The sequence below is a fragment of the Tachypleus tridentatus genome, chromosome 13 (assembly GCF_004210375.1).
Source record: "Tachypleus tridentatus isolate NWPU-2018 chromosome 13, ASM421037v1, whole genome shotgun sequence".
In the NCBI taxonomy this organism is placed as follows: Eukaryota; Metazoa; Arthropoda; class Merostomata; order Xiphosura; family Limulidae; genus Tachypleus; species Tachypleus tridentatus.
The window spans coordinates 109,557,174-109,575,903 of record NC_134837.1 but is presented as its reverse complement, the minus strand read 5'-3'; the positions used below and the strand labels follow the sequence as shown (position 1 = coordinate 109,575,903).

Sequence of the window (18,730 nt, the reverse complement as noted above, 5' to 3'; positions counted from 1 at the left end):
GACAATTGTAATGATGATTGGTTGGTTGATTATTTGGCATTTATTGGTACAAAGCAACTAGGCTCTGTGCTAAACAACTGGTAAAAAAAGTAAAAATAAAAGCAAAATTATTAAAATATGTAAAATGAAATTATGTTAAAATAAGGCAAAGTCAATTTCTGAACTAAAAACTTAGAGTTAAAAAGGCCAATGGCTCTCAAAAATTTAAAAACACAAATGAGGTGGGCAGTATCACCATTGCCAATGACAGTGTCCAACATCAAGGATGAGCCCATGGTAAAAATACTTTTAAAATGGTATTGTTGCTCATGGTTGTAATGATGGGAAGACAGTAAAATCTGGGCTATAGTGACTTCAGTGTCACACAGACCACACTTTGGTGAAAAAATTCTCAGATTAAAAGATGAGTTAAAAAACTGTGACCAAGCATCGCTTGGTCAGAATAACTTACTCCTCCTAATCATTACAGAAGCAAGATGGCCAAAGAATAACAGAAGGTTTGATATGGAAAAAAACTGTTATTACATTTCTCACTTCAAGTCATTTCCCAACAGGCTCAGAGACGAGTCTAGAATACAGGACCGTAGTCCATGTGTAGGATAGACATGGCCATGATAGCATCAGAGCAGACAGACTTACCTTTGGTGTCAGTAAATTCCTTTCTGCCAATGCCAACGTGGCCTAGTATCCAGACAAACTGGATAGATGTTAAAAATAACCAGGTCAGATGGTTTTGATTATCAAAAAGAACAGGGTGAGAACTAACATGAAAATTTCAGGGCCAGTATAGAGCCACGCAAGTCAGTATAAATAGCACTGTTTACATACTGCATAGTTCTACGTGATCCAGGGCAAGTCAAATGGCATACAATTCAGCAGTCAACACAGAAACTGTAGAGGGGTTTCTTTGTGCAACCACCAAACCACAACAAACCATATCAGAGGCCACAGTCAACTGATTTCAAACCATCTGTATAAATAGAAATGGAAGGATGGTTTGAAAGATGTTCTATGTGATCCAGGGCAAAACAAATGGCATACAATTCAGCAGTGAACACAGAAACTGTAGAGGGGTTTCTTTGTGCAACCACCAAATCACAACAAACCATGTCAGAGGCTAAAGTTAAATGATTTCAAATCATCCATATAAATAGAAATGGAAGGATGATTTGTAAGATGTTTGGCAAATACAAGATCGTACTTCCAGTTGGGAGTATCCGCCTTCTTCAGATGACTCAAAGAAAGGTCGCATCGAGGGATGGTAATAAGCCATGGTAGAATGGGCTGACAAGTGGATACAGTAATGTTATCCAAGGACAGACCTAATTCATCCAACTGCATCTGGATATGAAGGCCAAAATGAACAATGGCAGGCTGTTTATTCTGAAAATGCATGGCCCACTGAGGAAGAAAAACACAATCCCAAATGGGATGCTGTGGTAAGGATCGGAGGTTTGAAGCAAAGGGTAAAGACAGTTGCAAATGGTAGAGGTGTAGAAGAGGTTCATGAGACTCATTGTATAAACTCAGAACAGTATAATTGCGAAAAGCCCCTTTGTAAAGCCAAAGCCTCTGATAGTGAAAAGGTTCCAACAAGGCCAAAGTTGTGGCAGAGATGTAGACCAGAGACACATAATCCAGTTATGACTGATTAAGGGCATGATAGATTTTCAGTATAGAATATTGATTAGCTCCCCAAAGGTGAAAGAAAGGGCATGGAGGATGTTCAGTGCCCTTGTACACTTGACATGTAGCTGCTTCATAAGTCCCAAGAACTTTGCCTCAGGGGCCACGGGAAGCACAACTTCTCTGAAACAAAGTTCAGTAACAGGGTGAACACCCCTTTGGTGGCAGAAATGCATGCAAATGGTTTTGGAGCGAGAAAAGGTAAAACTGTTTGATATGGTTCAATTCAGTAAATGATTGAGGGCAGTATGCAGTTGACATTAAATAAACCTCACGCTTGACAACTGACACAAGATGTGGAAGTTGTCGACATAAAGCCCGTTTACAACTGTAGGGTAGGAGCTGTCTACTGATGACATTAATCTTTATAATGAAAAGAGTGACATAGTCCTGAGGGACTCTAAGTTCCTGTTAAAAAGAACAGGAAAGTGTGGAACTCACATGGAGTTGGAATCAGTCCATTAAAAATGTTTCATAAAAATGGGCAAATGGCCATGCAACCAATATGAGTGGAGGTCTTGCAGGATGCTATACCTTCACATTGCATCATAAGCTTTCTCAAGATCAACAAGTATTTAAACAAGATGTTGTCATTTGAGAAAGGCCTCCCTGACTGATATTTCAAATTAAATGGTCCATGGTGGAGCACTGTCATCAAAATCCACACTGGGTGGGAAAGAGGAGATCATTTGATTCAAAGAACCAAACAAGATGAGAATTAACCATTTTCTTTAAGATCTTACAGAGACAGCACGTCAAAGCAACTGGACAGTAGTTTGAAGGAATCTTGGGATCATTCTCAGGCTTAGAAAAAGGGAGGACAATAGCATGGCACTAAGCATCAGGAAAAACATTTTCCTGCCAGATCCAGTTAAAAACAATCAGAAGAATAGCTTAGAAAAGCAGGAGAGAGATGGTGCAGCATCTCGTAGTGAATATCATCAGGTCTGACTGATATACTGCCAGAGTAATTAAAAGCAAGCCTGAGTTCCACCAGCATAAAGAGGCAATTATAGTTATAGAGACAATCAGCTTGAAAAGAAAGAGGCAATGGATCTGCCCGTGTTTTGATGGCTGAGAAGGTGGGGGATGAAGCAGAAGTGCTAGATGCATGAGAAAAGCTTTCACCAAGATTATCAGCAATGCTCTGACCATCAGAGAGCAAGATCGAATGGGAGGCAGAAGTATACTGTCCAATGACCTTTCAAATCTTTTCCAATATTATTTTGGAATTGGTGGTAGAAGAAATGCTAGATGTGTATTTAATTCAAGATTCTTTCTGCTTTTGACATCTGATCTGCAGAGCATGTGGCAAGCAGCATTCCACCACGGACGAGGATATTGTGGAAAATGTGTCAAGGTTTTAGGAATATATTGAGCAGCTGCCTGGACAATACAGTCAGTCACTGATGCAACACAGTTGTCTATTGATGGCAGGATCAAGTTTTGAGAGAGCAGTGAAAGAGGGCCATGTTGGCCTGGTCCACCTTCCTTTGAGACACGCAAAGTCAGGTTGCATCAACCACGGCCAGTCTCTCTCAAAATGATAGGAAAATGATCACTGCCTCATGTGTTACTGTCAACCTTCCATGAAAAGTAAGAAAAAAGTAAAGAGGAGCAGGCAGAGATCAATAGACTGATTTGGTGCATAAATATAAGAACCAGTGTTGAAGAGAGAAAGATTGTGATTTGAGAGCATACGCTCTATGGAATGACCCCTCCCATCAATATCAGCACCACCCCAGAGGGGATTATGTCTATTAAAATCTCCCAGAATTAAAAAGAGAGATAACTGTTAAACAAGGGCATTAAGGTCTGACTGATCATAAGTCTCTTCAGAAATCAGGCAGACAGAACAACTAGTGACAATATGACCCAAGGAAACACAGATGGCTACAACCTCCAACAGTGTATTAAGTGGCAAAGACAAGCAGGCACATGCTGATCAACCAGCAGTATCAATTCTCCATGCACTCATCCCATCACACAACCTGTTGTTTCTGTACAAAGAAAACTGCCAAAAGGTAACTGCATTGACAAGTTTCAGAAATGTTTCCTGTTAGAAGAGTCACACGGGATGGTAAGAATCAATCAAATACTATATGTCATTTATATTCGAATGAAATCCCCAACAGTTCCACTGTGTCAAAGTGGCCATTTTTATTTATATGGAGGAAAATGGGACAGGGAGCCTTTCTATTTTTGACCATGTTTTTCTTTATTGGATGGATATATTGTTTATCGTCTTTAAGTGTTGAACCTCTTTCTCCTCCACCCACTTAGAGCAAGAAATATAGTAAGAGTGGTGTGAACCACTACAGTTAATGTAGTATGGCTGCAGTTTGCACTTGTAGGCTTCATGGTCTTTGCCACCACAATGAGCACATGTTAAAGAACCATGACACAATGTCTTTGAGTGACTAAACTGCTGACAATGGAAACATCTGAGAGGGTTAGGAATGTATGGCTGTAGCTTATAGTTCAGATAACCTGCTTTGACTATGGTAGGAGGACATGGTGATGTAAATATCAATATCAGAACATTAGTAGGCATCATAATTCCATTTTGAGTGTGAAGATTTGGCAAACCACAAAAATGCCTTGGCTGGGGAAACCAGCAATGATCTCCAACTTAGGAATGTTTAAATCCCTCTTAACTATAAGTTTTTGGAAAAATTCAAAGTTGCATGGGGAATAAACTCGATTTCAAGAAGAGTTTGGTATGTTGTGGCGAAGATGTTTCCACCAAAATGATTCCAGAGCATCACTTCTTTACTGACTTGGGGGAGCCAGTAAGCCCCTCTAATCCCTTCTGAATAAAAAAAGGGAGAAATCTGCCTTAAGAATTTCTTGGTTAAGGAATGCATTATTAGAAATTGAGGTATAGAATCTGACTGTGATAGTGACTGTACAACAGTTGTCCATGTGTGGTTGTTTTCCAATAATTTGTTGTTGTTTTTCAATTTTTTTCATTGTTATTTATTTTACCATCACTGGGTGCATTTATAATAAAGGCAATACATTTCAGTGCCCACTGACCCCACCCACCATGGAGCCCTATGAGGGGACACATTACAATGTCAAACAAGGACACTGTAGCAATGCCAGGGTTTTGTGAGCACTATATCCGAACACCAATATCAGACACAATGTCCACAACACCTGTTGAGAATGTTCAACACTGGTAATTGGTTAACCCTAGCCTATGTGAACCAGCTGACTGATCCTGAGGCCATTTGTCTACAAGAATTCAAGGCCAAAGTGGTGTGTTAGGGTTGGACTCCTCAACCACCAGAATCCTCTCCTCTCCTTCACAGGGAGCCACACATGGCAAACATATAGGTGGATGTATAGATCTCAGAGGAGGTAAACTAAAAGTAAAGAACCTTCTCTGTGAGGTCCCCTCACCAAGTACAAGAATCCACCTCAAGGGGCTGTAATGAAGAAACTAAAGACAACCCATTAAGTCTACACCTTTTACCATTAAAGATTCCACTGATAATTGTGAAACATTCCTAGACTATTACATTTATATTGCTTTTTCATCACATTACAGAATTTAGTAGCCTGAATCAACAACATCACATAACTGAGAAACCAACTAATTATGACAGAAAAGTACCATTGTAGGAACATGTGGTTCAGTTCAAAATTATTTCTAAACAGAATATATGGAATAGCGAAAAACAAGTCTTTCACCTAGCAACCAATGTAAAATAACCAACATTAAAAACATTATAATCACTCTACCAGCTGAAAGCAAGAATGATTATTCAGCATAAGTTACTCCCAAAGAGAAGATCCTTGAGGTAGAAGATGATATGTGGGAGACTTTACCACTTTTGAACCAGGTTTACACTTTGTCCATTGTGCAATGATGTCACAAGTATGGATGAAAAAATGGAGGAACACATTTAGTAAGGAGAAAACTACAGCTGGATATGGATCTGAACCATGCGATATTATGAATACTAATCCCAAAAACATAAAAGTGGGTAACAGTAAATGAATGTGCCCTAGGTGGAGTGTGGCTAGCATGTGATGGCAAGTCATTTATATTCAAAACCTAGACCTGTGAGAACTGACAATCACACTAGAGTAAGATGAGGATCATACTGTAGATAAGTGAACTATAATCCAAAACCTAGGCACAGGAGCTGACATTCATGTGAAGGTAGGAAAGAAGATAATATTGCTGGCAAGTTGACTACAATCTAAAACCCTGCCATCTGGTAGGAATAGAAAGGAGGATTAAAACCATTTTCACTTCAAGTTCACGAGATTGGAGAGAAACTCCTACCCCTGATCATAGAATGCAAAACATAAATCAAGAAATGGACAGATCGACCCAAGAACCTGACATGCAGTACTGAAAAGATGTTTCAGCAAAGAAAACTGATTCACTCAATCATAATGACAGGAACTTCCCTAAATGCAGGAATATCTTTGGACTAATAAAAGCATCAAGAAATACCAGAAGAGGTAGAGCCATATTAAACTGTAAGAACCACCACTATGACACACACAACACAGATGATGTAACCAGAGCATAATTGTTAGAGTGAAGGAAACAAATTACACGTGAGAAATTGTGTTGGTGGTTTAGCTCTAAATCCAAAATCCAGGAATTGAAACCAACATCCATATGGGGGTAGGATGAGGAATCTCAATCAACAGGAAGAACTGCAATTTTAGTGGCTTACTCTCTTGATATATGAAGTGCAACTTGCCATCTATACCAGCAGAGCACCACCACCCTAGTCTCAACTGAATAGTTCTGCTTACACATTTTTTTTCTCTTCATAACATTCAGAAGGATACCTCTGTCTATACCACCTCAGTGCAAACTGGTAAGGACTCCTATAGTCACTAAAAGAAAATGGGAAAGTGTGGCAGCAAGTCCAGAAAAATGACAATATTTGAGACAGTGCTAAAGATGACCATGAAACCCTATTTTGAAAAGCAGACCATACCTGATTTCTTCAATCCAAACAATGGCAGGGAAGGGCAGCTTTACTTCCTTATGCTTTACTCATGTAGTCCATGGGTGAGTATAGTCTGGGATAGGCACACCATTGAAGTAAATATATCTGAAGGATAAGCCTGGAAGTGATATTGTGAAACACCCCCTTTCAGTAGTATGCATTTATTGCCAAGTCAACATGATCTTACAGTGTGGATTTGAACTGTTAAGGAATACCTATTCAGGCACCACTCGCCACAGAGTAGGATCCAGACAGAGTAGAAAAAGAAAAGGTAAAAGCTCCTGTAAAAGGAGATATAAAAGATAACTTACCCTATCATAGTCTCACTGAAGTCCAAAGAATGACCACTGGAAAGGACAGCCCAAAGATGAAGGTATTGCAACCCAAAGCAAATAGTGTGAAACAAATGTATCCTGAGCAGTCCACATACTCAACTGAAGAATTTACTCTTTGGGATGATGAAAATCAGAAACAAGAGATATGGTAAGTTGTCTGAGTTAATGAGAAGACACTCAGAACAAAGCATGGGAAGAAGATGATAGAAAAGAATAAGCTTACTGAAGTAAACACTGAACCCAAATAATGAAGGTGGAAGGAGAAAAATTTTCAAACAGATGTCTCCAACAAACAGAGAGGCAGGAAATGACACCATGGAAGGAAGCCCTGTGGCTAATATAACAGTGAAGACCACATACATAGCATAGAAGCCTATTCAGATCTGCCTGAGGATAAATGAAATGGAAGAGAAATCAACAAAAAGGAGAAGTTACCCTCCTAAGCTGCCAAAGTTTTGTGAAGGAAAGAATGTTCTTAATAAAGGAGAACATATGTGGAATAATAGAGAGTGCATGAAGTGTTGATAGCAAATAAATCTGAGCTCCAATGTGCACAGGCTAAGAAGAGAAGAAAATGCATCTTAAGGAAGATTTGAAAAATTAAGCATGAAGACAGTAGTTTAAAAGGAGGCAGTTATAGAAGGACAACCTGCCAAAGAAGACAATGAGTCTAAAAGAACTACACCATGAAAGAAAGATTAGAAGAGGTAAACATTCTATGGTACCAGGAAAAACAATAAAAGTTGGACAAGTCAGCCTGATAACCCATGATCAAACCCACAGTACACAGAACAATGAGCAGTGTGGATGAAAACCCCTAATACACAGAAAAAGGACATAAAATATTCCATTTACTTAAGTCAACCTTTACTGAGGAAGAGCAAATGGAACAAACTAAAAAATATAAGCTACTTGTCAGAACAAACCAAATATCCTTGCCAAAGACTGGATAAAAACCAGGTGCAAAGATAGCAAACAGAAAGGGTTGAATGAAACATTGGTATCCAAGGTTGATGCATAAGAAATGGAGTAAAAGAAAGAGGTAATGAAGAAGTAGACTGGAGCTGGAAACCACAGAATCATGGTTATGCTGGGGAGTAATCAGAAGGTCCTGATATGGATGATTGAGATCACCTAGTGAAGATAATGTTTGGGAGGATAAATATACAGGTATTTGTGGATCCAGCTCTGCTTGAAAGCATCTACAAGCAGAGTAAGAGGATGAGAAATCTGAATACAAAATGGAGGCAAATTGGTATCAAGGGATGTGGCAAAGGCATCAAAGTGAGGAGTACTTCACTTAAGGCAAGGTCATCAGAAAACAGCAATGGATTGAGGATTGACAAACATCTCCATTGCATAGACTTTGTTTTGATTGGAAAGCCAATCTATAACAAGATTGAATGCACCTGGAATATGTTATGCAATGACACAAATATTGAAAGTGTAGACCCAAGAAAGAAGATCCAAAGTAAGAAAACAAATGGATTGAGAATGGGTACCACCTTAGTGAGTGAGATAATCAGCAGCTCTAGAATTGCCAGAATGGATCATTATCAGATGTTTTCTGGCAAGTTGAAGAAAGTGAACCAAAGCATGACTACAGTCAGAAGCTCCAGGATGTTGAGGTGATAAGATCTTTCAACCAAAGATCAATGTCCTGGAGTTTCCTGTTTTTAACTCATGTCCCCAGCTTTGAAAGGAAGTATCCATGAAGATGTGTAAATTCAGATAAGGAGGAGGAAGCAAGACATCAACTAATGTGTGAATCTTGTCCAAACACCAATGCAAGTCACCAAAAAGGAGGAAGAAGGGAAATAAAAGCCTTTAAATTATCCCATACAAGATTCTACTGGCTGTGTAAAGCCCATTGAAGAGACCACATCTGTACAAACCAAGGAGAATAAAGGCTTTCATGAAAGACCACATCCCCAAAAGAGACAGAACTTTGTGAACTGTGATAGAAGAAGCAGTAAGGGCATGGAGAAGTGAAAGCTCCATCGAATGAAGTTGAAAAGGAGAAGGTTGAGACTGACTGAAATCTGTGTAGAAAAAACATCTAACTGAACATGACATTGGGTTGGTAGAAGAAATGACTTTCCCACTTTCCATGACTCCAGAAGCACCCAATAGGTGTGATGGGCAGACTCCAAATTGGAACAAGTTAACAAAAGCCAGTCTTCTAGATAATGATGGAACTGCAACCCTTAAGCATGTAAATGTTGGGAAAATGCTTTGACTACTCAATACAAAACATACAAGGATGAAGCAAGTCCAAAGGCAGGGTATAAAAGAGATAAACTATCATGTGATGAATAAACTGAAGCAGCATATTGACTGATAGGATATCGAGATACAAAAGTCTATCTTGTTCATTAACAAACTTGTGGGAAAAAAAATCTGCAGGTAAGAAATTATTCCATGGCAAATTGGGATAGAACTAGAAAGTGACTGAGGGAGGCAAATTATCACATGTTACCTGTCACCAGTGTTCTTGGGGACAAGAAACAACCTGGAGAAAGATGATTGACAGATTTGGTGGCTTATTGGGAGAGAAGGTTCTGCACTGCCTCAGACAGATACTGACTAATAATAGGAATCTCAGGCAATGAGAAAGAAATGGGTACCTTAAACAACAGGGGCAAAGAACTGAATAATAAGCCCCTCATAAAAAAACCTGAATAACCCATGGATATGAAGAAACATTGCCAAAGGGGAACAAAATTGGACAAGCAAGCCCCTATTGGACTAGAACCCACCAGTCACCAGTACTATTAGCAAAGTGGCCATGAGAAGAAATAAGACAGGAAACAGTAACAGGGGCATGTCTCGGCTCAGACTGTGACAAATGTTCTACCAAAGAAGAAATGGAAAAATGTTGAAATGCTGATTCCAGTCTCACAAACATTATCAAAAACATACCACTGAATAAAAGGAGCCACACTGAGAAAAGGAGGCAGTCTCTCTCTGTTCAGGAGAGTACAACAACGAGGAAACCACATATGCAAAATGAAAGCCAAACATAACAAGCATGTCAATGTGGAGGTAATTAGGTTGAGGCCCTCTCTCTCTCAAAAAATCTCCAGGACAAATATCTCATAAGACTGACACTGGAGATATAGCCCCAGAATGTTAGTTAGAAAAATGACTGCAAGTTACAAAACAAACTGATGCTCTCAAATTTAGAAACCACAAACGACCAAGTAGTAAAACAACAAAGTACTAATCCTTGAGCATCACCTGTTGCACTTGTGAAGAAAAGTAAAGCTATCAGTGAATTCTCTTGTCCACCTTGGAGAGAATTTTTCCATTTCCATACCATAATCCATGAAAAAGAAAACTACCAAGAATACTTTACGATGTGTTGGCTTAGAGATAGTAAATAAGATAATAAAGATTTTTATTTATCAATCAGAATATTAACTGAAACTTGTTTAACACATTTAATGACTGAATATATTATGAATATTAATGTTTGCTATTTGAAAATGTTAATTTTATTATTAATGATATTAATTTAACAGATTGCATACTGGATTTGTTCAAAATACTTCACAATCCAGGAAGGAGACAGTGTTATTGTTTTGGTTTTTATTTTAATTCAGATATTTTGTACTGTTTGTTAGAGGGGGTTTTGGCATCATGCAACATTGATGCATGACATTTAGAAATCTCAAGTATTTAGATGCAGTATGATGCCTTAAACTTTTGTGAGATTTGCGTAAAATAAATATTCTATTAAATACCACAGTTAATTAGTTATCTAGCAAATTAGTCCATCAGTTAAATAGTCAGTTTAGTGAAGTTTCCTTTTATATTGCAAGATCACTGTGAATATAATTAACAAGACTGTTTTAGTTACCAGTGTCACACCCATTTTAGAATCTTCAATTGAGTTACACAGCATACAAAAGTTAAGTATTAGAAAATGTAGATGGTGACACTGCAGCTTCAGCTTCTTTGACTGGTTGCCATAGCAACTAATATGTGGGCCAGCTGGATAGATTCACATTATCCTTTCTTTGCAAAGAAGTTTTGCAGGCAGCATAGTTAGAAATTTTGTGCACAAGCATTAACCATAAAATTAAAATCATGTAAACTGCATTTTGTTTTCAAACTTGTCACTTAATTTATTCAAATTTAAAACAAACTTAAGCCCACTGGCTTTAATGCTTTGCCAGCCTTTTTGCATTTAAGTTATAGCTGATAATAGTAAATTATTTTTAAGTATAGGGTGACGATTACTGGTGAAGTACTGTAGACGTTGTCATTCTAGGTGTCTCCAGCTTGTATACATCAATTTTCACCTAAATCAAGCATCTTTCAATTTGTGTTAAATAAAAAAAAACAGTTAACTACATTAACATAAGATAGAAAACTAATAAATGTACATGTCTGTGTGTATACTTTTTAAAATTTAATACATGAAATTATTAATTATGATTTAGTTACAGTTAATTTTAGAGATGAAATAATGTTTTTGCTGGTAACAGTACTACAATTTGCTAGCACTTATCTTCTTTTGATATCTACAAAATCAAGGTTGCTTACCAAACACATCCTATATTGAAGGTTAGACACTGTGAAAGAATTATGTGTTCAATAAAAGAATATTAAATATCATTTTAAAAATAAATATTGATGAATAAATACCTTCTTCCCTCCTCTGCCAGGCTAAACATGCACACAAAAGAGCAAGGCTCTTCCCACTGCCTGTTGGAGACTCTAATAAACAATTCTGTTTTCGATCTAGACCACAAAGTATCTAGACAAAATAATAATAATACTAGTTTTACACAGTGTATCTTTATTATGTCACTATTTTATTACAGTCTAATTAGTTTGGAGATTTACTTAGAAACTGTGTTTTCAATACTAACTGGATAACCATTGTTATTCTTTGTAAACTAGATAAAAAAAATAAAATAGAAAATTGTTTCAGTGAAAAATGTGAAAAAAAAGGAGATGATTAAGAAATATAGTTTGAAACTGAAAGACAATCTTTCATAGGAGTAAGAAAACAATAGTTAAAACTCCTGACGTACATTCTTAGAAAACAACATTCTAAACATCAATAAACTCTTCCTACCTATATGTGCACACATATATGTCTGCAAATGCTACTCCAGAAATTTTAATTGACAAATTTAGCAAATAAGAAAAATTATATTAGCAAAAAACTTATAATTCCTTTCCTTACAGAAAAGCACTTCCCATGTTAAAAACAACAGAGACAAAAGTACTTAATGTTAGGTTATAGCAATTAGATACCAAATGGTGTTATGGTTAGCAGCTTATGGGATCACTGAACCTAATTATTAATTACTAGATACTAATTACTGATTAGTTTATCAGTTACTAATTGCAATAAAAAATTAATAATTGAGATGCATTTGGTTATAAACAGTTTTACTTCACATGCTCCTATTTCTCAAACTCACCTTACTCATCATAGCAAACTGGGAGGAATAAGGTTTTCCAGGAAAGTGCACATGGACACCTTGGATTGGGTACACCCTATTTCCATGTGCATCAACTGACTGAGTAGAGCATGGAACCTGAGAAGCATCTGTAGAGAAAGATGCATCCATGCTTGGACAAAGAGGTGCTTGAAAATGTTGGTCAAGGACAACTGAAATTACAACAAATAATAAATCTATATATTTTTATATCTAATTTCAACACTAAAAAATTACACAGTGAAGGTTTCACAATATTCTAGAACCACACATTATAACACTTTTAATGCTTTTAATAGCACCTTCTGAATGTAGTTTCAATTCACACATCTTTAACCCCTAAAAATATATTAAGATTTAATTTGTGAAAAATGTTGCACAAAGCTATCTAACTGGACATTTCTAATTTAGCACTGAAAGACTAGAGAGGAAGTAAACAGTCGTCACCACACACACTAACTATTGGGTTACTTTCTTATCAAAGAATAATGGAACTAACATTCACACGTCTAATAGGATCAACATGTTAGTGAGATGGGGATTCAAACCCTTGAATGCGAGTTGAGCACTCTAACCAGCTCGCCATGCTAGGCCAATATATTAACAATAGCATACCATCTTTTAATGATAATTTTCCTGAGAAATCTGAGACTAGGTAACATTCAACCCAAAATTAACAGGAATGTTGAAATAAATATCTGTAGCTAACCTGTTTTAATAAAGATTCAGGTTCAATCCAGCAAATCTTCTTATTGGAAAGATACTTTAATTAAGCTACTGTCTCTCAAATGTGACTAGCTTGTTTTCAGTTTTTCAAAATTGCTAAAAGCACTTAAAATTCTCCATCCCAAGATAACAAGTTGGCAACAGGCACATTCTGAGTTTTATAGGCTGATTTTATAGCTCATTAGTCATGCTATTTTCAATACACAACAACATACCTGAAAAATACTGATATTTCTCATATTCAAGATGGAAACTTAGTTTGCAATTATAAGTCACAGATACAATCCTCCCAGTTCAATTTTTCAGAGACAAATTCTTAATATTTTAAAAAGACTAACAGTTTAAAACATGGACATAAGTTTTAATATTAATAGATATACGGTCAAGCACTTATGACACCTCGCTAAGTATTGTTTTTCTGAAACAAATTTAATCTAAAGAAAGCCACCGTCATGAAGAAAAAGAAGGATTTGATTATGAATGTTTATTACAATAAAAAATATTTCAACATTGCTAGACTGGTGTTCATAGCTACTTAACAAAACAAATATTATAAGCTTATAAATACAATTATTGCAACTTTGTGGAAAAATATATAAATACTTCATTAAAGCATAGGAAGAGGTCTACCAGATAATGGGAAGATGAAAAAACAACAACAAATAAAAGCCAAAACAATACCAACAAAAAAACAAAGTTAGAACATTTCCATTCATAAAAAATTAACATCCTCCAAAACCTACAATAAAAAGGAAATTGTGCCAATAAGTATAATACCATAACAGCTGCATTTTTAGACAACATATATTCTAATTATACTTGACATAGTATTAAAATCCCACAGTTTACTAATAAGTACTATACCAACACCACATTGTTTTGTGTGCGCAACAGACAATAATTAAAATAGGTGTACACATAATTTAAGGACGAGCAACTTGTTGTTCCTTCTAGTTTGTCCTATCCATTAAACTTTAAAATTAAAACACTTCAAGCCAGCTATAATCAAATGTTTTCAAGCCTTCTCTCATACTCCCTTAAACTAACTGTATCTATCACATTTAAAGAGAACTCATTCCAGAAGCCAACCACTCTTTAGAAAAATACAGCTGCCTTAGTTGAAGATGACTTCTAACCTGTCAAAATTGATATTTGTGTTCCCTCGTCTTACCATTCTCGAGCATTAAATTACAAAAATTAAAACACTCAATCAGATGCTTGTTAATGTTGTTGTTTTTTCATTAAAAACAGTTTCAGAAATTTTTACCTATCCTCATATGACAAACCCTCCTTCCCAGGCATCATTCTAATAGTCCTTCTATGAACCCTTTCTGACAATTCAATGTCTCTCCAAAACTAGGGAAATCAAGATTGAACATAATACTCCAACTGTGGCCTAACCAATCACCTATATAATGACATTACAACCTCTAAAGACTTGTATTCAATATTTCTGTAGATACAACCTCAAATTCTGTTTATTTGCCTTGCCACTAACAATAGCACACTGCTTGGATGGTTTAAGAGACACCTCCAAGATTCTTTAATTACATAATAATGTTAAATTATTCCTGCCAAAAAAAGTTGTTCCTAATTCATAGTTATTTCCAACATACATTATGCTGCTTTTATTATAATTTAACCATGCTTTCATTTCTGCAATGATCTAAATCAAAAAAAAAAAAAAATCACTGAACCCTTAGGTACTCCACTTGTAACATTAATCTAAACCAGTGGTTCCCAATCAGGGGTGCAAGAACATATTAAAATTTTTTGGGGTGCAGGGCATAAAAAAGATTGGGAACCACTGATCTAGACTGACTGAACTCCATTTAATACAACCTCTGCTTTCTTACATTCAGTCACTTTTCTATTCAATGAGCTCACTTATCTCATACACTTGTAAAAACAACTTTTTAACAAGCCATTTTTGTGGAACCTTGTAAAATGCTCTCTGAAAATTTAGATACACCAAATCCACACCTGTATCCTCATCTACATTAGCAGTAACCTCTTCAAAGATTAGTATTGTAAGACAAGATTTTCCCCTAGTAAAACCATGTTGATGACCATCCCAACATATTTTAAAATTTTGTTAAAACTTAAATGACTTTGCAAAAGATCATTTAGTCAGACTTTCATTTTCAATTTCAAAAGATCGTGAAAGAAGAGTAACATTAGCTATACAACAAAGCTGTTAAATAATATATTGATATAAAATTTTCATTATTTTAATCTTAAGACAAAGTTTAAAATTAAGTAAAAAATAGCTAAGAACTGTTTCTATTATTTTCACAAAACTGCTGACAATGAGATTGTAAATTTAATTAATAATATAAGCAATACATTGGTTCTGCCTACAGTGGTAGGTTGTTTAAATAAGAATTCAATTGCATATAACTAGATTTATGTACAAATATCAAATTAATAAGCGAAAGTACGGCAAAATTATATTTAAAGTAAATTCATATAGTTAAATGTATATTAATAATACATACTGTATTTGTAATTCTAAACTGAAAACTAATAGTCATTCCTACACCAACATACAACTAATTTGGCGCCACACTTTAGCGTCATCTATAAGGAGAAGTTGCATATTTTAATTGACAGAAAACGCAGTTTATAAATTGATTGTGATGCTTTGTTCACTTATCATTTTAAGGAAGAATTTTTACTAACTCTATAAATATTTCAGTAAATTGAAAATATTTGATGTACACTACGTTTGAGGACTGTATTTGTTCACAATGAATTGAGCCGTATTAGAGCTAATTGTTTTTTTTTTTCCAATGAGATACTAATGAAAATATCTCATCTCTATAAAACTCCGTTGTTTTTGGAGAGAATAAATAACTCTTCAAAGGCTTTGACAATAGTCTCCTGATTCATAAATGTTTTGTTCTGGAAAAACAGCTCCAAGTACCGAAAAAGGTGATAAACAGTTGGAGATACGTCAGGTGAGTATGGTGAATGTTCCAAAATTTCTTATTTCAGTTTTCTCAATTTTTAAATAGTGATTTGTGAGGTATGGTTTCTGGTGTTATCTTGCAGCAGAATCGGTCCATTCATGTTCACCAAAGATGGCTGTTTGGTAGTTAATTTTTGATACATTTTTATCAATTTATTGGCAGCAAGATCGTGCTGTAATTGTTCCACCTGATTGCAGAAAGAAGTAATGGATAATTCCCTCTGCAGACCACAATACTGTCACCGTAACATATTTTGGGGTGCAAAGGCAGTTTCGGCGCATGTCTTGGAGATTTACCTGCATCTACCCATTGTCCTGATCTTTGTCGTATAATATCCATTTCTCATCGCAAGTAACAATTCGCTTCAAGAATGACGCCCTGTGGTTCCTAACCAGTTTCTGCCCTTCCCTCTATTCGTGCTGTACCCATTTGTCCAATTTTTTAACCTTTCCAACTGCAGCCAGGTGACGAAAAATAGTTGCACTGAAAACTTCTAAGTCTTCTGCAAGTGCCCGTACTGTTGTTTATGGTTTAGTTTTCACAGTAACTCTTAATCTTTTTTTATTCACAACAGATTGAAACCTTCCTCGGGGTTCGTATCTCCAGAATCAAATTTTTAGAACCAGTATCGAATAGTCCGTTGAGAAATAGCCCCTTGTCCAAACGCCACAATGATGTTTTTATCATTCTCGGCTGCATTTATTCTCAGTTTGAAGTGAAAAAAAGTAGTCTCAATTCTTTTGAAGACATCACTTTGTAATGTTGAAAGGTTGAAAGGGTGAGCATGTTTGGCGCGACGGGGATGCGAACCCGCGACCCTCGGATTACGAGTCACACGCCTTAACATGCTTGGCCATGCCGGGCCTGTAGGGAAGGCAGGTGGTCATTATCACACACCGTAAACTCTTGGGCTACATTTTACCAATGAATAGTGGGATTGACCATAACATTATAACGTCCCCAAGGCCAAAAGAGCGATCATATTTGGTGTGATCGTATTTCGAATCCGAGATTCTCAGATTACGAACTAGGCGCCCTAACCTCCTAGCCATGTTAGGACTATCAATAAGAGAGAATTAGATACCAAAGAAAGAGAATATCGAATATTAACTTTTAGTGAATTCTCAAAATGTGGTTCTGCCCTCACTTCATATTAAACTGGGCCTCATGAAGAAATTTGAAAAAGAAATGAGCAAAAATAGTAATGGTTTCAGATATGTGACTGACAAGTTTTCAAAAATCAGTGAAACAAAAATGAAAGGAATTATATTTAATGGGTCAGAAATTCGGGAAGTCCTGATAGATGAATATTTTGAAAGTGTGCTCTGTAAGAAAGAACTTGCTGCCTAAAAACCATTCACACTGGTTGTGAAATGTTTTTAGGAAATAACAGAGATAAAAACTATGCTTTGATTATTGATGATGTGCTTGAGGATTACAGGAAAAATGGGTTTGGAATGTCACTAAAGTTTAACTTCTTACTTTCCCAATTAGACTTTTTTTCCAAATAATCTAAGTTCAGTGAGCGATGAGCATGATGAGCACTTCCACCAATATATTTGTACAATAAAACAGCGATAGCAAGGAGATAGAATCCTGCGATGATGGGACATAACCGTTGGTTCTTACAGCGTGAAACTGAGAACATACACAAAAGGTGCAACAAGTGAAACAGATAATTTGTAACATAAAATAAAAAATAATATCATGATTAGAGTTTTGAACATAGCCTAAATGTATTTTTCGTGCATAATCTTATTATATTCAATTTGTGAAAACTGGTATTGCTATTATAGATTGTGTTGAACATTTTTAAATAGATCCAGCATAGCCACGTGGTAAAGACACTCGACTCCTAATCCAAAGGTCGCGGGTTTTAATCCCAGTCATACCAAACATGCTCACCCTTTCAGCAGTGGGGGCGTTATTAGGTTACGCCATATTCTACTATTCGTTGGTATAAGAGTAGCTCAAAAGTTGGCGGTAGGTGGTGATGTTTGTTTGTTTGTTTTGGAATTTCGCACAAAGCTACTCGAGGGCTATCTGATTCAGCCGTCCCTAATTTAGTATTTAAGACTAGAGTAAAGGCTACTAGTCATTATCATCCACCGCCAACTCTTGGGCTACTCTTTTACAAATGAGTGGGATTGGCCGTCACATTATAAACCTTCACGGCCAAAAGTGCGATCCTGTTTGGTGTGACGGGAATTCAAACCGGTAACCCTCAGATTACGAGTCGAGTGCCTTAATTACCTAGCCATGTCAGGCCCTAACTGAAATTATAAAACTTTGTAACTGCCTATGCAAAGTACAAAATCCATTTTTCTGTACGAGTGTTTGTTACAGTACAGAAATAATAAAAATGAAACAATAATGACCAAAAATTGTTTTTCAAAACAACAATAAAAAGTAATAACAGTTTAGTTAAAAGATCAAATGATTCCCTGACTTATTATTTGGTGATAGATACTCCTACATCCATTGGAAGAATACAATATTAATGAATGTACAAAACAATTTATATGAATAAACTCACTTGTGAAATAGTTCCTGTATTGAAGACAATA

At 36.2% G+C, this 18,730-nt stretch overlaps 1 protein-coding gene across 5 annotated transcripts in view; it reads right to left on the bottom strand.

Annotated features, from left to right (window-relative positions):
- Nucleotides 1-15,780, bottom strand: part of LOC143237740 (Fanconi anemia group J protein-like) — a 103,560-nt gene extending 87,780 nt beyond the window's left edge. For all 5 annotated transcript variants that reach the window (XM_076477289.1, XM_076477292.1, XM_076477290.1 and 2 more), the window contains exons 1-3: nt 15,690-15,780; nt 12,448-12,638; nt 11,660-11,771 (exon numbers count right to left, since the gene is read on the bottom strand). In XM_076477289.1, the coding sequence (XP_076333404.1) occupies nt 11,660-11,771; nt 12,448-12,597 (262 nt within the window). In that variant the 5' untranslated portion in view covers nt 12,598-12,638; nt 15,690-15,780. The remainder of the gene's footprint in view (nt 1-11,659; nt 11,772-12,447; nt 12,639-15,689) is intronic.
- Between the last annotated feature and the right edge of the window lie 2,950 nt (nt 15,781-18,730).